Source organism: Hyperolius riggenbachi, chromosome 5 (genome assembly GCF_040937935.1).
Source record: "Hyperolius riggenbachi isolate aHypRig1 chromosome 5, aHypRig1.pri, whole genome shotgun sequence".
In the NCBI taxonomy this organism is placed as follows: domain Eukaryota; kingdom Metazoa; phylum Chordata; class Amphibia; order Anura; family Hyperoliidae; genus Hyperolius; species Hyperolius riggenbachi.
Window position 1 is genome coordinate 44,973,716 of NC_090650.1, and position 22,200 is coordinate 44,995,915.

Consider the following 22,200-nt stretch of genomic DNA (forward strand, 5'->3'; position numbering starts at 1 on the left):
CTGCAGTAAGACAGACCACATTAGAACAGGTATAGGAACTTATAGGATAGAAGAAATAAGGCTCAAAACTTTAAGCAGTTCACCACACCATTCAATATTCAAAACCTAAGAATGACTCTCCACTGGCAAATAAACATAACATATATTCATTCTTAGGCGATGCACAACATGTTTCAGGGTCTCCCCCCCTTCTTCATGTGTAAAACCTTACATAACAGCACCAAACTTTTGTGGTCACTAAAGCACCTCCTTAAAGTGAACAACAAGTGAAAATAAACAGATGAGATAAACAATTGGATCTGTCCTCCTACTCCTAAAATGACCCTTTTTTAGATATTCCATGGTTTTATTTTACATTTAAACCTTTACAAAGTAAAATATTTAGTATTGTCCACTCAATGGCATTCTATTAAGGATGCCAGAGTTAAAATACATGAACGATTGATCTTTTTCTATCTCTCCCCTGCCCTCAGAAGTTGTATTCTGCCAGGAAAACTTTTATGGAAACAGTGGCATAGCTAGAGATCATGGGGCCCCAAAGCAAAACTTTCATGGTACTCTAAGATGGAGGCACTCTTAAGCAATGCCACCTGCCCCTACCCGATGGATATAAGTTAACTGGGCTATTCACATTATCATGCAATCAAAACTGCACATAGTTTATGGGCACTGAGACAAAGTCAGCGGGTAGAGAAACACAAAAAATGTAACCCACGGGGCCCCCCTATGCTTCAGGGCCCCTTAGCAGATGCTATGGCTATTGCTACGCCCTTGTATGGAAGTAATTTGCTTATCAGTGAGGATTACTATATTCCCGACAAGCTACTGACAAGACAGAAGCTGTTACTTGCATGCCTGAAATTAATTATTTCAGGCAACAAAAAATGAATTCTTTCAGGCAATTAAAAAAATAAGAACAGCCTGGTTATTATTTTTTTTTTACATACAAATTTATCTCATCATGTCACATGTGGCCTCGGGTAGACTCTAAGAGATATAGGTGTGATATCAGTCAATAGCTCTGGTGGCATGACTTAATTGTATGAACTAAAAGTGATGATTTGCATGTCTCCGCCCACAGTCCATTAATGGCGCATCATGGTTATTACACCATACAAGGGAAAGCAAATAACATGCATTTTCATTATTTTTTAAAGTGTACCCGAGGTGATATGTGACATGATGAGATAAATGTGTATTTATAGTGCAAAACATATTAATAACCAGGCCGTTTTACAATTTTATTTTGCTGCCTGAAACAATTAATTTCTAGGCATGGAAGTGACAGCTTCTATCTTGTGGGTACCTTGTCAGGAATATAGTAAACATCACTGATAAGCAACTTACAGCCATAAAAATTTTCCTGGCAGAATACAACATCTGTGGGCAGGGAGAGATAAAATGCATGAACTATTGACCTTTTTTCTAACTCTGGGACACTTAATAGGCTGCCACTGATAAGAGACAGTAAAACATTTTGTAAATGTTTAAATATAAACATGCGGTTTAAACAAAAAAAACAAGGGATGCTTAAAAGAGTCATTTTTAGGAGTAGGAGGATAAATATAATTATTTATCTCATCAGTTAATATTTTCCTCGGGTACACTTTAAAGAAGGCAGCACTGTATACCGGGATAGTGGAATGATGCAGCCGTACTCGCTGTCTGTGGACTGTTTCAGCCTCATGCCAGTTCTGTCTTTTGTGTGGAGTAACTGCTGCTCCTCACCCTTGTTGGCGGTGTTGCTTTTCTTCGTTGTGCCGCTCTGCCACCGCCGAACCTTAAATCCATACTATATAAATGTTTTGATGTATTAAATATGAAGATGGTAGGAGATGAGGCAGATCGAGACCCCAGTTCATCGTTGCTTTGACTGTCTCCTCCGCAAAGTCACTTTGAAATCGGTTTGCATTTCCTTGTTGTGTCGGGAATCTTAATGAGACGGTGTTTGAATAATAACCTTGTGTAGCTCTCATTTTGCCATATTGTCTGTTTTGAGCTTTTTGTACATTAATCTGCGTATTGTGTGACCCCTGACCTCATGACATCCCTTATGCATGACAAATTGACCTACAGAAACCATATTAGCAATTTTTTGTACCTACCATGAAAGGACAAATTAATTAACATCACTCAGGACTTGCACATTTGAGGATTAATGGTGCAGGGGGTGCAGCAGGAAATGCATTATGGTTAATGTGTGAAGAGTAGAGATTAGAGCAAAATACAGATGGAGGATGCGGAGTTATTTTTTGTTTTGTTTTAGGCTTTCTGCCTTGACATATATGTTGCATTTACTTGTATTTGCTTTTTTTTCTCCTTTTTTTTTAACAATATGTACATTTGAACTCAAATATAGTTTAACTACTTCAGCCTTCAGTCGTTTTTCACCTTATGCATCTGAGCAATTTTCACCTCTCATTCATTCGCCAGTAACTTTATCACTAATTATCACAATGAATTGATCTATCTCTTGTTTTTTCCACCACCAATAAGGCTTTCTTTGGGTGTTACATTTTCCAAAGCATTCTTTTTTTCTAAATGCATTTTAAACAGGAATATTAAAGGGAAGGTTCAGGGAAACCTTTAAAAAAATAAAAATCCATATCCACTTACCTGGGGCTTCCTCCAGCCCGTGGCAGGCAGGAGGTGCCCTCGCCGCCGCTCCAGAGGCTTCCGGTCGTCTTTGGTGGCCGACCCGACCTGGCCAGGCCGGCTGCCAGGTCGGGCTCTTCTGCGCTCCAAGGACGTTCTCTTCTGCGTCCCACGCGGGCGCGCTGACGTCATCGGACGTCCTCCGGGCTTTACTGCGCAGGCGCAGAACTACTGCGCCTGCGCAGTACAGCTTGGAGGACGTCCGATGACGTCAGCGCGCCCGCGTGGGACGCAGAAGAGCCCGTCCTTGGAGCGCAGAAGAGCCCGACCTGGCAGCCAGCCTGGCCAGGTCGGGTCGGCAACCGAAGACGACCGGAAGCCTCTGGAGCAGCGGCAAGGGCACCTCCGGCCTGCCACGGGCTGGAGGAAGCCCCAGGTAAGTGAATATGGATTTTTATTTTTTTAAATGTTTCCCTGAACCTTCCCTTTAAGAAAAAATCATTATTTCTCAGTTTTCAGCCATTATAGCTTTAAAATAATACATGCTACCATAATTAAAACCTATGTATTTTATTTGCCCTTTTGTCCCAGTTATTACACCATTTCAATGATGTCCCTATCACAATGTATGGAACCAATATTTTGTTTGGAAATTAAGGTGTATATTTTTCAGTTTTGCATCCATCACCATTTACAAGCTTATAATTTTAAAAATGTTCATGATATACCCTCTTCACATGCATATTAAAAAAGTTCACTAGGTAACTATTTATGTTTTTTTATTTTAATTGTAATTTTTTTTTCATTAAACATTTTATTTGGGTAATTTTTGGTGTGGGAGGTAAACAGTTAATTTTAAATGTAATGATGTGTGTTTATTTCATTAAAAAAAAAGTATGCAGATGTAGTTTCACTATTTGGCCACAAGGTGGCCACAGTCATTTTTTTTTTAGTACTCTTGCTTCCAGGAAGTATGAGGAGGACAGGAATTTTGATTTATTTTTCAGAAAGATCTCGGCTTCCCAAAAAAACCATCGGTCTTTCTACCGGGGACTTAGATCAATGAATAGGAACTATGTTCCCATTCATTAATCTCCAGGCTAACGGGGGGCCGCATGAGAGCAGCGCACAGCAGTCTTTTGGACGTGACAGTCACGTCCAAAAGGCTAAAATGGTTAATGTATGTTTAGATATAATGGAATTGATTGAGAAAGCTTTTCTCTTGAATTATCTCTCTTTCTTTATTTTTCAACTAAACAGAGCTAATTCATGAGATAAACTTTTTTTCTCTCCAGATGAAGAAAATGCTCAAAATAATTTGGATAGACACTTTTTCAATTGCAAAGTGCTGATAAGCTATTTTAAGGAGAATATTAATTAACTCCTAGGAAAAAACTCAGGAGAAAAAGTTTTTGAAGGACCAAGAAATTTCTCCATGCAGATCATTTTTCATTTTATCTAAAAAAAAAAATCAAAAAAAAAATCAACACTTTAACAGTAGACAAAGAAGTTCTATCAACCTTATTTTAAGCATTTTCTTGCTAAAAAAATGTTTTACTTATACGATGTGAAAGTATGTATCTCCTATGAGAAAAGGTATTTGAATAGGGGCCAAGGGCATGTATGCATGAATGGGGGACTACTAAAGTCAGCACGAAATTATGCAAAAATGATGTAAAATTAAGAATGATTACACAAAATCAATAGAATTTACAAATCATAATTACGTATGGGCATAAGTGTTAAAATGTATGTGAAATTTTGTGTAATCGTAATTAGCTGATTATGATCATCACTAGCGACGGGAGAGTCACTTAATTAATTTAAACTTAACACACACACACCCCGAGGCCGGGTCACCCAGTGAGTTCTTTCTCCCCCATTCCATTGTAGTTTTTGCTCCCCAGGAGGCAATCCTTCCCATAAAACATTGGTGTAAACTTTTCACCTGCTCTGAGAAGGTGAAAAGTCCTATTACCTATTTCCTGTGGTCTGCTTTGGGCATCTGGGAGCTTCCTTTACTAAGGAAACCCCAGATGCCCAGGAGGTAAAGGGAGTCAGTTTTGACTCCTTACCTACTTATTAGTAAAAAGAAAAATAGATAAATAAAAAAAATACTATCGCTAGTCCTGCCGATCACCAGCTGTTTGTCATTGCCCACAACTATAGTCTTGATCATACGGAATTTTCACAACTAGTCTTGATCGTATTTACAATTTTGCACATAATCTTGATTTCTCATAATTCACAATTCACTTAAAGTGGTCTGAAAGTCAGCATTTCTACTTTGCTCTAAAAGATTCCTTACAGCTTTAAAGCTAATATCACAGAATAAAATGTAGCAGAACATTATTGAAACAGTTAAACACAGCACTTTGTCTTGCTATGGAAAGGCTATTTAGCTTAAAATCCGCATCCAGACTGGAGAGTGTGTAAACAACTGAAAACTGAGAAGATCTCTCTGCTTCAGGCATACACACAGTTCAGAAGTTCAGAACAGCTCACTAGGAGATTTAAATATAAAATAAAAAGCAGCTGGAATAAAACGCAATGGCAGCTTTTAGGGCAGATAATCTACACTTTGGAAACTTGTAATTTGCAGACAGACAATATTATTTGTGCACAAAAGCAAATATGATAACTGTATGAGTAATAAAAATTAGGAAAACACATTTTTATTTAATGTTATGTCATAGTTTCAGACTACTTCAAGTGTTCTGAACATATTTTCGCATAGATGAGTGTATGTGTAAAAATGTATGGGCATGCATGCGGAAATTAATTTTCACCAAATGCATTGACGTCAATGGGCACAAGAAAAAACATTTTTACGGAGAACGATATCTTACAAAATGATGCATTATAATTATGATTATGCGCAAAATTGTTTTTGTGATAGTTTGAAATTTCTCATTACAAGTTGGCATCGTAATTGCAAATATCGCTGTCAAATTACAACAATGTGAAATTGGAGCTCACCACTACCAAACGGCATATTTGTAGAGCATTGGAGCTCCCCAGGTGTCACTCACAACATCGAGTTTGATCTAAGCAGGCCACACAAACTGAGGGGAAATTGTGCAGGGAAATTGACCTTTAAGGAGCATACACATTTCTTGTTGCTATGTGGGCGGAAATTGACCTTTAAGGTACATACACATTTCTTGTTGCTATGTGGGGGGAAATTGACCTTTAAGGTACATACACATTTCTTGTTGCTATGTGGGGGGAAATTGACCTTTAAGGAGCATACACATTTCTTGTTGCTATGTGGGCGGAAATTGACCTTTAAGGTACATACACATTTCTTGTTGCTATGTGGGGGGAAATTGACCTTTAAGGAGCATACACATTTCTTGTTGCTATGTGGGCGGAAATTGACCTTTAAGGTACATACACATTTCTTGTTGCTATGTGGGGGGAAATTGACCTTTAAGGTACATACACATTTCTTGTTGCTATGTGGGGGGAAATTGACCTTTAAGGTACATACACATTTCTTGTTGCTATGTGGGGGGAAATTGACCTTTAAGGTACATACACATTTCTTGTTGCTATGTGGGGGGAAATTGACCTTTAAGGTACATACACATTTCTTGTTGCTATGTGGGGGGGAAATTGACCTTTAATGTGCATACACATTTCTTGTTGCTATGTGGAGGGAAATTGACCTTTAAGGAGCATACACATTTCTTGTTGCTATGTGGGGGAAATTAACCTTTAAGGTGCGTACACATTTCTTGTTGCTATGTGGGGGGAGGGACAGTGGAGCGGTGCGTGAGTGATGTCACGTGATGTGGTAGCAGAGTGGCGCAGACAATGCGATCGGCCATCACTGGGCGGATTGCTCGCGGGTTGGCGGTCTGCAGCCTCTGTACACATTCCTGACTATCAGTTGAGGCGGTCATTATTGGCCACTTTAGTCAGGCGTGTGTATGGGCGTTTAGTCAAGTAAGGAGAGATAAACCATTGGTTAAGTCAGATTAGGAGAGATTAAAGGTGCGTACACACGCTCTACAGAAGCAAACAACGCGTCCGTCGGACCCTCCCGCTGGGCGGACTTTCAGCAGACTGTAGTGCATGTGTACGCACTGTCGGCAGACTGATAAGGCTGTTCGTTCGGCGGATCGTTCAGCAACAGCCTTATTAGTCCGCCGACAATGCGCACACACGCACTACAGTCTGCTGAAAACCCACCCAGTGGGAGGTGCGGACGGTCCCATCATTGGCTGCTGTAGTGCGTGTGTACGCACCTTAACAGTAAAGTCAGATAATTCATCAGATTCTATCATATTAGCAAAGCATTGTAAAACCTACTGCATAATAGCAAGGGTTTGTCTGCAGCTTACTTCCTTTTTTAGTAGTCTGTTTTGTTTATTTTTGCTTTGTGTTTTTTCTTTTTTTTTCATTTGAAATCCCTGAATTGTTTACGGACAGGAAGAATTAATTAAACTTGTTTTTCATGTATACAACTCTTGTTTAAGTTGCAAATTATGATTTGGACATTCAGCTGATTTTGTGTAATTCATTCTAAATTTTGTGTAAAATTTTGCATACCTTTTTTGTGTAATTTCATGCCAAATTTTAGCAGTTAATAGCTAAGCTCCTATACGTGCTATTGTCTCCTAAATTGCTACATATGTTAAGGAGAAAGGTGGGAACAAGAATAAACATATTTTTTTTCAAAACATTTGAAAAAAATCGATTTTAAAATGGTTTTTAAACTCAGAAAAATGACAGTTGAAAAAACATTTTTCCTTTGCATTTTTAAAATCGATTTTCTCAAAATCTACAAGGTTTTTTGAAAAATTATTATTTTGTCTTGTTCCCACTAACATCCATAGCAATTCTGGTGATAATAGAATGTATGGGGCCTTTGCAATTAACCTTTACAAATTATGGTTCCTTATTACGTTTACAAACAAAATTAAAGTGGTCTGAAAGTCAGTATTTCTACTTTTCTCTAAAAGATTCTTTACAGCTTGAAGGCTGCTATCCCAGAAAAAAATTCTAGCAGAACATCACTGAAATGGTTAAACAAAGAACTTTCTCCTGCTATTCAGCTTCAAATCCGCATCCAAACTGGAGATAACAGTATCTTTTTTACTTGTTGTACAATGTATCAACACTGGAATGTAAACAAACACTCTCTGAGAAACTGTCTCTGCTTCAGGCACACACAGTGTTCAGAATAGCTCTTTAGAAGATTTTAATATATAATAAAAAGCAGTTATAATAGAAAAAGAATAAAATGCAATGCCAGCTTTTAGGGCAAGAAAAGCTACACTTTGAAAACGTGTTATTTGTAAACAGACAATATTACTTATGCATAAAAGCAAATATGATAACTGTAAAAGTAATAAAAAGTAGGAAAACACATTTTTATTGAAAGTTATGTCAGAGTTTCAGACCACTTTAATTACCATTTTACCTTAAATTTTGCATTATGATTTTGCATCATATTTATGAATTATGATGTGAAATTACAATTATGCAAAATGTGTGCTCATCACTATTCATAATAATCTATTGTTTATTGTACCTTTTTTTTTAGACAGAGACCAGCCTGAAGACGTTATGGGGGGTGTCTGAGAACCTGGATGCAAAGTGGAACAGAGTGGAGATTCCCCTTGGGAAGTTGAGGCATTTTAAGGTTATTTTCGAAGGAGTCCGGACAAAAGATTTTGGTGGAGGAGCAGCAATTGACGACATTGAGTATATCGACTGTTCACCAGGTAAGCGGCTGTTAAGCGTGCCTGTCTACTGAGCATGGAATATTTGTTAAAATGAGCATTCAAAATACTTACCCCCACTTCCGAAATGCAAAGTGTGAAAGATGTACAGAGCAAAATGGACGTTGGGCAGCAGATTGACTGACACTGCCATAGATAGAATTGTGCCGGACATCACTTTCTACATAAGTATATTTTTAACTGCTAGCTCTAGATTGCCCAGAGCACATCCTTCCGCTGGAAGATGAGCTTTAAACCAGGGAACAGAAAACCCACAAATGTCACCTACCTTCCTGACCAGATTATATTGTCTTTCAAATGCTAACTGTAGTGCCAGTCCTGTACCTAAAGTACAAGTAGATAGAATTGGCTGCCCTGCTATGCCCGTACTTGGAGTGGTGTTAGTTGCTTGGTGCTGCTGCAGTCACTCATGTGTGCACATTAAAGGGGCAGTTTAGTGAAAATTATTATTTACCATTAATCACATATCAGTTATTTAAAATAAAGAGCATATGTTTCTCCATAGACCTTGTGTTAAAAAAAAGTAGATGATATCACTTAATTCTGCTTTCCAGAGAGCTAAGCTGCTTAATTAGCATACTATGCGACGGGACGGACAACTTCACTGATAGCAGACATTCCAGCTGATTTATAACCTGACTCACACACTACAGAGAGCTGCTGTTCTCACATGTAACTAGGTAAGTAAATGGATAAAGCAGGCTGCTAATTAGTTACTTACGTAGCAGCCTGTTTATTTACTTAGCTAGTTACAGAGAACAGCACCGCTCTCCGTAGTGCGTAAGTCATCCGTTATAAATCAGCTGCAGCGCCTGGTATCAGTGAAGTCCATCGCATGGTATGGTAATTAAGGAGCTCAGCTCTTTGGAAAGCAGAATTAAGTGATATCATCTACTTTTTTTAACACAAGGTCTGTGGAGAAACCTATGCTCTTTATTTTAAATAACTGATATGTGATTAATGGTAAATAATAATTTTCACTAAACTGCCCCTTTAAGTTTTCTCTCCAGGCGTGCACATTTGCTTTGGCATTATTGTCCTTGAGAGAGAGACACATCATTATCTGGAAATATTGAAATATTTTAACCTCCTTCCAACCGCCTATCGCCAATTGGCGGTTGCAAGGTGGCAGTCCCAGGACCGCGCAACGCCAATTGGTGAGAACTGCTGGGAGCGTGTTTTGCTGGGGAACGCACATGCCCGCATCCCCGCTTGAGTGACGAAGCTCCACTCCATCTTCAGTCTACCAGCAGCTAGGAGACTGTTAGACAGCAAAACCGCTACATCTTCAGTCTACCAGCGGCTAGGAGACTGTTAGACGGCAAAACCACTCCATCTTCAGTCTACCAGCGGCTAGGAGACTGTTAGACGGCAAAACCGCTCCATCTTCAGTCTACCATCAGCTAGGAGACAGTTGGCTGATGGTGTAATGGTTAAGGGCTCTGCCTCTGACACAGGAGACCAGGGTTCGAATGTCGGCTCTGCCTGTTCAGTAGGCCAGCACTAATTCAGTAGGAGACCTTTGGCAAGTCTCCCTTACACTGCTACTGCCAATAGAGCGCGCCCTAGTGGCTGCTGCTCTGCTCTGGCGCTTTGAGTCCGCAAGGAGAAAAGCGCAATATAAATGTTATTTGTCTTGTCTTGTCTTGTAGATGGAAAAACCACGTCTATTTACATTGTACAGAGCTACAATCTACAGCAGTGCTGTACTGGGGACAGCCCTGTCACTTGGCTGTCCCCTAGAGAGGCTCAAGAGCGATCGGCTCTCATAGGCCAATCAGTGTCATTAGCTGGCGGGGGGAGGGAGGTGGGAGGGAAATAATTAAAAAAAAAAGGAAATTTATTAAAAAAAATACAAACAAATAAAAAAAACAAATAAACATCCCAGCAGCAATCAGAGTCCACCAACAGAAAGCTCTGTTGGTGGGCAAAAAAGTGGGGGTAGATTCATTTGTGTGCTGCATGGTATGGCTCTGCAGCGAGCAGTTAAAGCTGCAGAGCACTAATTTGTAAAAAATAGCCTGGACACTAGGGAGGTGTTAGCCTGTGGTCCTGAAGTGGTTAATATGCAGCAATAGACTGTTAACTTTTGATTGGCGTGCCAACCATTTACTCTTCTGAACTAGTGGTTATGCAGTTACCATTGGTCTGAGCACCCAGAACTATATGGGCCACGCTCTACGGTGTGAATCTCTTCCCTTACCTCTACTTGACCAATTGCTAGGGGAACGCCGCTGGAATTGCATTATAAAAATGCTGAATTTTACGATATTCATTTAAGAAGGATTTTGTCAATATTTGCCCATCGTAAAACTTACCTCACCCCTAATTTTCATTCCTAAATTCATCAGAGGTGTCGGCATCCCTACTGCTGGCATGGTGAACCACTGTAAAATGCCCCTCCCCCTCTCCCCTTTATGAATGGCTGCATGACATCATCACTGGTAAGGGTGTGTATGCGCAATAATTTATTGCTTTCTACTGTTTGTAGTTTTTTATGATGAAAATACAGCCTTTTTTCAAATTAGACCTATTGTGTCTTCCTACCTGGAGATAAGTCTACCAATACCTCCCTTTTCAACTGCTTTTTGTGTATTTCAATCTTTGATGGTGCCCCTGATTCAACGAGTTCCTATTTAAAGTGGATCCGAGATAAACTTTTACTCATTGCATAATTGTGTTCCTTTCATATAGTTTATGTAACGATCGGTGTCAGCACACAGAGAGAATCCGATTATTGGTGATCTGCAGTATCACCAAGAATGCAGATATACACCTGATTATGGATGATCTGCAGAATCACCAATAATACAGATATATCACTAACCTCTGGACACCTATATAGTGTGAGTGCTTGGTGCAACAGTAATAACTTTGAGTGAGGACTACCCGAGGAGCAGGTGGTCCTTGGCAGTATGAGAAATATCTCCCTTTGGAAGTGCAGGGATCTTGCAGCAGCCTGAGACACCCAAGGGGGTGGGGCCCCAGGCTGAATAGCAAGAAGACCCTGTGGCTAGTGACCCCTGGAAGATGGGCGTCACAAGCAGGTCTGGAGACTAATCTCTCAAGGAGAGGGATAGTCAAGCATGTAACAGATATCAAACAATGCCTAGTCTTGGGTGCGAGGTCCGTGGTCTCAGCACCCTGGAACTAGTCTGGAGTATAACACAAATGACAATACAGTGGTCCCTAGTCTTGGGCGCGAGGTCCGTGGTCTCAGCACCCTGGAACTAGTCTGGAGCATAACACAAAGATAACACAGTTCCCTAGTCTTGAGTGCGAGGTCCTTGGTCTCTACACCCTGGAACTAGTCTGGAGCATAACACAAAGATAACACAGTTCCCTAGTCTTGGGTGTGAGGTCCTTGGTCTCTACACCCTGGAACTAGTCTGAATAATAATACAATGATAAACAAAAGTAATCTGGCTCAGTGTGAATTCCCAGGTCCTCCTGGTTCAAACACACTGTAGGATCTGACTATGGTCTGAATGCTTTCACGTAAGTGTTCGCAATGGCAGACAACCAGCAACTGGCAAGCAAGCAGTATATATAGTTGCTGGACTCTGCCGCCCCGCCCGAACCACTCAGCCAATCAGGAGTCCAGCAGGAATCAGCTGATCGTCCTGATCAGCTGATACATCTGCTGCTGGTATAAAGGTCCTGACTTCTGGCACGCGCGCGCGTAGCTCTCCATCCAGGTGCACTGGAGATCCCAGCCGACCCAGACATGCGATCAGCCATGTTACCAGACGCACGCTTCCGCGTGCAAACTGCCGCGCTGGACGCGGAATCCGCCGCCCCGCTGTCAGCGCACGCGGTGGCTTTTCCGCGATCTCTCACAGTTTATAGGGCATTCCTCAAGCCAAATACTTGTTTTGTTTTGTTTTAATACTCTAATTCCCTATAAACTAAACACGCCTCGCCCACAGCTTTTTAGAGAGCCTTGGCACTCTGAGCCTTAGTAGCAAGGGCTTATGGGAGCTCAGTCTGGGCAGGAGGAGGTTACTAGCCAGAGATTGCAGAGGCAGAGGGGAGGAGGGAAGAGGAGAGAGGAGTGAAGTTTTCACAGGCTGAGGGCTGGAGATGCACAGCAGCTTGCCTGTGTGTAATGTGACAAACAGAATATGGCCGCTCTCATTGTATCACAGGAATAAATAATCATAAACGGTTGAAGCTGTTTGCTGCTAGATTTGCTGTGTAAACTTTAGATAAGATATATAGACAACGTACTTGTTATAATTAGTTTTTCATCTCGGATCCGCTTTAAAGGAGAACCTTATAAAGACTAACTGGATTGGACAATCAGTAATCAGTGGGAAAAATATTTGTAGTTTCTATCTTTACCCAAAAAACAACAACAAGTTTTTCTCAGGGCCCTTTTACACATAATGCGTTGTGTTGCGGTACTCTCTCAAAGTAATGCACTGCCTACAATGCGACAGAAGTGCTCCAGGTAACACAGAAGGGCATTACTCCGCGACTTCTGCGGTAATCCCGGAAGTGCCACATTATTTTGTATTTATATATCATTATTTATTCATTATTTAATTTTTCTTGGGTTGCACCATCGCTATACCGCACTATACCAGACTGTTCCAAATTGCACCGCACCAAGATAGTTTTTATCTTACATTTAAAATAACTCTTCAGCACTGTGCAATTTAAAAAATCCCAAAAGTAGCTTTTTTGTTTGCTGGTGACTTATAGTACATTTTGGGCTTGATTCACTAACCAGCGCTAAGTGTTAGCGCCGGAGTGAAAAGCCACTTAATGCCCGGAAAGTAGCTTTGCGGGCATGAATAGCCGTGCAAAGCTACATCGCGCACAGCAGCGTGCACTGCGCCGGAAATAGAGCGCAGTGCAACGATAACGTCGCCCCCGCTGCCCTGTAAACGTCGCACCCGGTGCACCGAAAACGGCTCATGGTGTGCCCCCGAAACGGCACATCAATGCGCCTTTTCGGAGCACTCGATGCGCCATTTTCGGAGCACCAGGTGCGACGTTTACAGGGCATCAGGTGCGACGTTATCGGAGCACCACGCTCTATTTCCGGTCGCACCGCTGTGCACGCTACTGTGCGCGATGTGTGGGCGCAAATCACCTAACTCTGCTTAGCGCTGGTTAGTGAATCAAGGCCTTTATTGATAAGGTGCAAAAATGTTAACTTGGAGAAAAAATGAATAAAATAAGAGCCCAATCCCCATAAGCAATTCACTTTTTTTGTGATATTTTCACAGCTTGTCACAAAATGCCTTTTTAGCCACCAGCAAGTAAGAAAATGCTCAGAATAATGTTGATAGTACTTTTTCACCTACTTTTTGGTACTTTTTAGTTGAAAAGTGCTAAAAAGTTATTTTAAATAGAAGATGAAAAATTATCTCCTAGGAGAAAACTCAGGAGATAAAGTGAATTGCATATAGGCCATGATACCTCTCATTCTTCTCCTAAAAATGACTTTTTTAGATATCCCACAGTTTTATTTTAACCAGCCTGACGTTCTATTAAGATCGCCAGGCTGGCGACCGGACGTTTTTTTTTTTTTAATAAAAGAAAAACTATTGCATGCAGCCAACTAAAAGTTGGCTGCTTGAAAGCCCACTAGAGGGCGCTACTAATGCGTACTTCTGATCGCGTCCGGCGATCAGAAGTAACAGGAAAGGCCGCGATGAGCGGCCCTTCTTGTTATGCTTTCCTCGTCGCCATGGCGACGAGCGGAGTGACATCATGGACGTCAGCCGACGTCCTGACGTCAGCCGCCTCCGATCCAGCCCTCAGCGCTGGCCGGAACTGTTTGGTCCGGCTGCGCTGGGCTCAGGCGACTGGGGAACCCTCTTTCGCCGCTGCACGCGGCGGATCGCCGCGCTGCGGCGGCGTTAAGGTAGCACACGCGGCTGGCAAAGTGCCGGCTGCGTGTGCTCCTTTTTATTTGATTACAATCCGCCCGGCAGGGCCTGAGCGCCAGCCTCCGGCGGTAATGGACGAGCTGAGCCTAGGGCTCGCTACATAATATCCCCCCAGCCCCTCCAATCGCCTCCGGCGATAGGCGATCAGGAAATCCCGTTCAAAGACGTCGTGACGTCTAAGGGAGTCCCGATCCACCCCTTAGCGCTGCCTGGCGCTGATAGGCCAGGCAGTGCAGGGGTCTAGGGGGGGGGCTCTGCGGCGGCGCGGATAGCGGCGAATCGGCGCGGGGCGGCGGCGATCGGTGTGCTGACGCAGCGCTAGCTGCGTTCAGCAAAAAAAAAAATTACGCAAATTGGCCCAGCAGGGCCTGAGAAAACCTCCTGCGCGGCTTATCGGGGTTACCGCCAGGAAGGTTAATGAGAAGATGAAAATTATCGCTTAGGAGATAACTCTGGTGAAAAAATTAATTGCATATGGGCCACTGACCCATATGCGATTCACTTTTTCTCCTGACTTTTCTCCTATTTTGACACCATGCCATAAAATGCCTTTTAGGCCACCAGCGAGAAAAATACTTAAAGGACCCCCGAGGCAAAATTAAACTAATGCAATAAATGATTGTATCTATCTTCCTTCTCCTAAAAATGACTTTTTAAGATACTCTACTTTTTACATTTTTACTGTTTTATTGTTTTTGTTCAATGACACATTCATTGAAGTACGCCAGAGCTAAAATCTGTGAGCTGTTGACCCTTTTTAGCTCTTTCCTGCTCTCAGAAGCTATTTTCTGCTTGGAAAGTGTTTTATAGTTGTAATTTCTTATCAGTGAGGGTCACACTGTAGTCACTTCCTGTCTGAGTCAGGCCTGAGTCAGCCACTTACACACCTGTTGTTTAACTCTTTCAGGCAGAGAAAGAAAAAAAAAGAACACAGCCTAGTTATGTGTGTGCTAGGCACTGTACATACACATGTCTATCTCATCATGTCACCCCGGGTATCCTTTCAAATAATTTTGATAGAACTTTTTCACCAACTTTTGGGTACTTTTTCGATTGAAAAATGCTGAAAAGTTAATTTAAAGAGAAGATGAAAAATATCTCCTAGGAGATATTGTTACTCAGGAGAAAAAGTGTATTGCATATGGGCCACCATGTTTTGCTGAACTGGGTTTACATAAAATAAACTATTATTATTAAAGGGACTCCGAGCTCTGTTTAAAAATAAAATTTGAACTTACCTGGGGCTTTCTCCATCCCAGCCCTGGTCGGGACGTCCCACGCCGGCCTCCTGGCTCTTCTCCCGGCGGCTGTCCGCATAGCGCGGACAGGCCGGGCCCCCGGGCGACACTGGCGAGTGTCGGGGCTTCTTCTTCCTTATACGTCACGAATGACGTCACACGCCGGCCGCCGCGCGTCATGACGGCGGCCGGCGTGACAGCACGGCGCATGCGCGGTTTAATCGCGCATGCGCCGTGCTGTCACGCCGGCCGCCGTCATGACGCGCGGCGGCCGGCGTGTGACGTCATTCGTGACGTATAAGGAAGAAGAAGCCCCGACACTCGCCAGTGTCGCCCGGGGGCCCGGCCTGTCCGCGCTATGCGGACAGCCGCCGGGAGAAGAGCCAGGAGGCCGGCGTGGGACGTCCCGACCAGGGCTGGGATGGAGAAAGCCCCAGGTAAGTTCAAATTTTATTTTTAAACAGAGCTCGGAGTCCCTTTAATATTATTATTATTATTATTATTTATTTATAAAGCGCCAACATACTCCGTGGTGCTGTACAATGTAAGAAAACAAAAAAGGGATACATAATGATACAGACAATGATATACATCAAATATGAACACTGATACAAAATACAGCACTGCTGATTAAAATTTGATTTAACATGATGACTAAACTGTATAAATGTCTAACAGAGTACAAGCAATTAAATTAATAACATTTCATGATACAAAAGGGTGAGAGCCCTGCACTTGCGAGCTTACAATCTAAAGGAATGGGGTGGAAACAAGAGGTGGGGGAAGTATACAGTATATGTACAGGCAGTGCTTAATTAGGTTATTTAGTGGGTGCATGGCCTAATCTTGAGAATATGCTTGTCGGAAAAGGTGGGTTTTGAGGGAGCGTTTAAAGATTTCAAAGGTGGGAGAGTGGCGGATGTGCTGTGGAAGGGCATTCCAGAGGAGGGGTGAGGCACGTGAGAAGTCTTGTACACGTGAATGTGAGGCGGTAATTGTAGAAGAGGATAAAAGAAGCTTGTTTGCAGATCTGAGATTGCGGTTGGTTTGGTATCTGGAGATGCAACAGCAAGAACTAGTTTGTTCACAAATGTTGCTTACACCGCTATATAGGTTACTACATCTGAAAGTGAACTTTACATTTGTAAAATAAATATTCCCTCGAGGTCAGCATACTGTTAACAGGCCCAGGAGATTTGGAGCACTAATGAAAGGCTGTGCCTCATAATATGCAGCAATGTGCTGGCACAGTCACTTTTACGGCCAGTTTTCTCTGAGGCAAAACTGAGGCACACTTTCTGTACATTAAACCAATCAATCTAGCAAAATAAAGGCACTGTAGGAAGATGCTGGGGCTATACAAATCCATAATACAGATAATATTCATGATAAATTACTCCAAGGCAAAATTGTATAATGGGCTAAAGACTCTATATCAATATCAAGGCTGTGTAGGAAATACTCTGCGGCTAGTGGCACACTAGGCAGAAATGTTAGCGTTTTCTACAATAATGAAAGTCTAGAGGCTGCATGTAAAAATACATATATGTGCGTTTTAAAATGTGCATCTGAAAACGCACAACTTGCTGCATAATTTTCAAAAACACATGTAAAACGCACATTATTGATTACAACAAAGAAAAAATGTGTGCATCAACCAAGTAGAACCTGATAAATCTGGCTTTGCAAATTTGGCCTAATTGGCTATTCACGAGACATTGCTCATGCAAATATGCATTTGCTTTCGCATGCCATCTTATGCAGGGTCCAAAACCAATGCTGCAAAGTGGTCGCCCTGCGGGAATTAGTTCATGCTACAATAGCACTACCCAGGAGCGCCACGAAGAGGCTTCCCAAAGCCCCCATACAACCGGGGGGCTGCGGGGTCCCAGGCGCTCTCACTGCCTGGAATCAACACAGCGGCACTCCGGAGGGGAGGCTGGGAGGTGCAGGCGACCCCCCCAGCATGGCCAGCGCTGGGAAGAGCCGCCCGCACTCACCTCCCAAAATTAAAAACAGGCACTCACCTTAACGTCCATTGCGTTCTGCTGCATGTGCATGACCTGGGCGCGACACATTGGAAAGGAGTGTAGCATGGGCCCCCCAAGCTTGTAGGGCTCAGGGATAGCTCTCACGCAACACTCCAGAGGATGGGGGAGGACAGGCTCAAACAGCCAGCTCCAGGGCTCTCACCTCCTAGAACAAGCCATTCACCACCTGCCTCCAAAGGATAGAAATGCAATACTGATTACAACAAAGAAAAAATGTGTGCATCAACCAAGTAGAACCTGATAAATCTGGCTTTGCAAATTTGGCCCAATCGGCTAATCACGAGATATTGCTCATGCAAATATGCATTTGCTTTTGCAAATTATGTATCATTATGTATCTCGATGGAGAAGCTGAGGAATGTGTTTTTTCTATGCATTTTTGATGTGTGTGTGTGTGTTTTGTTGTTTTTTTGATACTGTATTTTACTGTATTGATTGAACTCCATAAATGAACTTGTATACTTGGAAAGCCTGTGCGAACACTTGATCATGAGATCACGTGACTTTGAGCTATACAGGAATTGATAGCAGAAGCCCTCTGCTATCTATCCTGCCTTCCAACACTGCCATCTAGTGAGGGATAGACAGTACTATACTTCCTACTAACTTTTTTTCTATTGCTACAGTCCTTTTTTCATTTTTTTGTCGTAATGGTTGCAAAATTGGAGTAGATCCCAGATCAAGGATTCTGATTGGTTACTTTAAGCATTTGCTCAGTTTCCCTTCCACTTCTTTTCATAAATCTTCCAGGGTGACTTTTTCTCCGTATGGCTAACATCCAAGTAGTTCTGTTTAGCAAAAACATGTTTCCTTATTTTTCTTTTATAAAACGCTTTACAAGACTCCAGTGTCATCAGTCTAAACCTAGATCTGAATCGCTGTTTTCAAACTCCAACAGAGCATTTTTCATAGATTTGTAATTTTTTTTTCCTTTCAAAATAATTTATTGGGCATACTATCAAATATTTGTGTTATGCTGATCTGAATGTAGTTCCGTTGGTGGAATACATTTTAGGTCGCACGTGGTTTAGTTAGCCACACACAGCTGTTTTTGCACAATAAGTTCATCATCTGAAGTCAGTTGTTAACAGCACTGTATGCACAAACCCTCCCAGTGATTGTATTATGTTATGTAGTTCGGTTTTCTGTGCTCTGAAAGCATAACAATGTGGACAGGGAGAGCTGTTTGCTCTGCACAGTCTGGTTGGGAGTCTGTCTCTTGGCTCCAATTCTTGGCCTTTGCAGCTAAATTCCAGCATTTGTGGCTTAAATACTTTTCTCATGAAAATATATAAAGCCAAATAGTACAGAGGCTAAGGTGGGAACTTCTCAGCATTTCGAAGCCGCCAAGTTCCAATATCATTCTTTAAGGGGCCTTTCACACGTGCTATGCCTTCCTCTGCACATAGGGTACCTATTTGTAGGACTATAAGACGCTCTTGACGATAAGACACACCTAGGTTTAGAGGAAAAAACGAAGGGAAAAATATATACTAAACCTGGTGCATCCATGGGGAAGGAGCATCTTGTGGATTATGCCCCCTTTGCACCACATGCCTCATTGTACCTCTTGTGTCTCCCTGTGTCTTCCTCTGTCCCCCTTGTGTCCTCCTGTGTCCCGCATTTGTTTGCCTCTGTCCTTCTTGTGTTCTCCTCTATGCCCCTTTGTGTCCCTCTTGTGCCCTCCTCTATGCTCCTTCCTTTTGTGTCCCCGTGTCCTCCTCTGCATGGGCACAGTACAGGGAGTCCCAAACATTGCGGCAGGTTGGAGGTTGGTATTGGCCGGCGTTCACAAGTCAGGAACTCCCTGCATTTGGACTATAAGACGCAGTGACTTTTTTTGCTCACTTTTGGGGGAGAAAAAGTGAGTCTTATAGTCCAAAAAATACAGTAATTTTCCGATGCACGAATCTGCATTTGTGCTTTTTTCCGAACATTTTTCTTGCTCTTTCTGTTTTCATTTTTATGCTAATTTCCATTTTTCAACTTTTCCATTACTATTAAAAAGTTAATTTACATGAAAATATATTTTTAAAAATTGTGTGCTCCCAGCCTTAAAATGGCATCAACACAACACAAATGTGTTTTTCTACTTTTTATAACCCATACAGTTATGTTATATTTGCTTTTGTGCACAAGTATTATTATTCATTTACAATTTACACGTTTCCAAAGTACAATTTATTTGCTCTGAAAGCTGCCATTGCATTTTATTCATAGCTGCTGTATTTATATATTGTAATATACCCAGTTATAACTTCTGAGCTCTCTCTGATCTGCACACATATTAGATGGAGTTTCAGCACTGCCAGGAATGTATACTTATTGTAGCAACAGAGGAGTGTAAACAAAAGATAATGCTATTACCTCTGTGGATAATACTGCAGGGAGCTTTCCATTGAAAAAGTAAGTGTTGTGTTTAACTGTTTGAATGCTGTTCTGCTGACAGTTTTTTTTTTTTTTGTGGTAGTAGATTTTATGCTGTAAATAATCTTTTATAGCAAAAAAGAAATGCTAAGTTTCAGACCACCGTAATGTATAGTCTCAACTTGAATTGGTTGTCTCCAAGTAGACATTAAAGGGAAGGTTCAGGGACTATCCCAAAAAAATAAAAATCCCCATCCACTTACCTGGGGCTTCCTCCAGCCCGTGGCAGGCAGGAGGTGCCCTCTGCGCCGCTCCGCAGACTCCCGGTGGTCTCTGGTGGCGCGCCCGACCTGGCCAGGCCGGCGCCCAGGTCGGGCTCCTTGTGCGCTCCAAAATGCACCACACGGCGGCGCACTGACGTCATCGGACGTCCTCCGGGCTGTACTACGCAGGCTCAGAACTACTGAGCCTGCGCAGTACAGCCCGGAGGACGTCCGATGACGTCAGCGCGCCGCCGTGAGGCGCATTTTGGAGCACACAAGGAGCCCGACCTGGCCGCCAGCCTGGCCAGGTCGGGCGTGCCACCAGAGACCACCGGAAGTCTGCGGAGCGGCGCAGAGGGCACCTCCTGCCTGCCACGGGCTGGAGGAAGCCCCAGGTAAGTGGATGGGGATTTTTATTTTTTGGGGATAGTCCCTGAACCTTCCCTTTAAGCATTGACTGTAAGACTGGGAATACAAGCTGAGTTTTTTTCAGCAGAAAGATGGCTCGATTGATAATTTCCGATAGGTCTGATATGATTTTCCATCGTTTTCTAATTGATTTGTATTAAAGCGATCAGAAAGATGACCGAAATCACATTGGACCTGTCAGAAATGATCTATCAAGCCATCTATCTGTCAAAAAAACGAATTGTTCATTCCCAGCATAAGATTGAAGTAGGACAATAGGTCAGTATATACATGGCCCACAAATTACAATGAGGGAGCATGTCCCCCCCAAAAAATGTAACGAAACAGCAGAATTTCCCCCAAATAAAACCTAGGCAGCATAATAAGAAAATAAGTAGGCAGCCTGCATGTCCCGTTCAAAAAGAATAAATGTGCCACTCTAGATATGCCACATGATACAGGGTGGAAGGAAAATATTACTGACTAGATAGCAATCATCATAGTCCTGATAATAATAGGACTCTAAGGCCCCTTTAAGATTGGCTGATGCTTTCTGGATGCAACTTGTGCAGTCGAGTCACCGTCAGACACGAGGTACACCCCCTCCAGTAAATTAAATGATCCTATTTGTGTCACCATTGATTGCCGCTCGCAGGGATATTAGACTTTGATGCTTAATATTCCACATGCTTGATTTAATGCTGACCGGTCAAAGAACACAGAGGACTCCTCCGGCTTTGCTTGACGATTCAGTGGGCGTCACATCAGCTGAAGAGGCCTCAGTCCAGTTATGAGACGGAACACGCCGAGCCCAGAATGCAAAAACTCTGTGAACTGATCAATAAACTCAGCCAGGATGTTTGTATTTGTGTCCGTAAGACCTATTGCCTGACAGGAGGCACCCTCCCTGCTGTCTGCTATCTGCTGCCATCCGTCATTTTCCACTCAACCTGCCTTGACATGACCTTGTCTTGACAAGGGATCTTCGTCTCCGGACTGGTAAACAGGATACAGCTTCCTTTTAGGCAACGATGGATCTATCACTCTGTGCCGATAACACCCTGTCCTTCCGCATCTCCAGTGTCAAAATAAGCATTCAAAGCGGACTTATCCTTAAAATCACATTTCCCATTAATCAGATGGGCGTACGGCAGCACTGCCAAATCCCATTATTGCTTAGAGTGAGATATATCTATATATTTATAGTAAATGTACTTTTTCTTTCTCCTTAGCCTCAGCTTCTGTTTGCATAACAGCTAAAAGTAGCCAAACAACTTTGGGCCCCTGCTAAATGGTGGTTACCGGGGCCACCTGCTATATGAACTGAGCTAATAGTAACTGCAGTTTGCATAGCGGGTAACCATGGTGCCCGCTATTTAGCTGGTGCCCAAATTAGCTCAGAGATAAAATGAGACTGAGGTTAGGTAAGGTCAGTTGGCCACAGGGTTAAGGTTAGGTGCCCACCAATGGGGGTTAAGGTTAGGCACCGCTGGGGGCGGGGTTAAGGTTAGGCACCACCTGGGAGGGGTTAAGGTTAGGTGCCCACCAATGGGGGTTAAGGCTAGGCACATCCAGGGGGGTTAAGGTAAGGCACCACCTGGGAGGGGTTAAGGTTAGGTGCC

At 42.6% G+C, this 22,200-nt stretch overlaps 1 protein-coding gene across 4 annotated transcripts in view; it reads left to right on the top strand.

Annotated features, from left to right (window-relative positions):
- The window catches only part of MALRD1 (MAM and LDL receptor class A domain containing 1), a 407,541-nt gene that overhangs the window by 231,204 nt on the left and 154,137 nt on the right, over window positions 1–22,200 (top strand). For all 4 annotated transcript variants that reach the window (XM_068235591.1, XM_068235589.1, XM_068235590.1 and 1 more), the window contains one exon: window positions 8,150–8,330. In XM_068235591.1, the coding sequence (XP_068091692.1) occupies window positions 8,150–8,330 (181 nt within the window). The remainder of the gene's footprint in view (window positions 1–8,149; window positions 8,331–22,200) is intronic.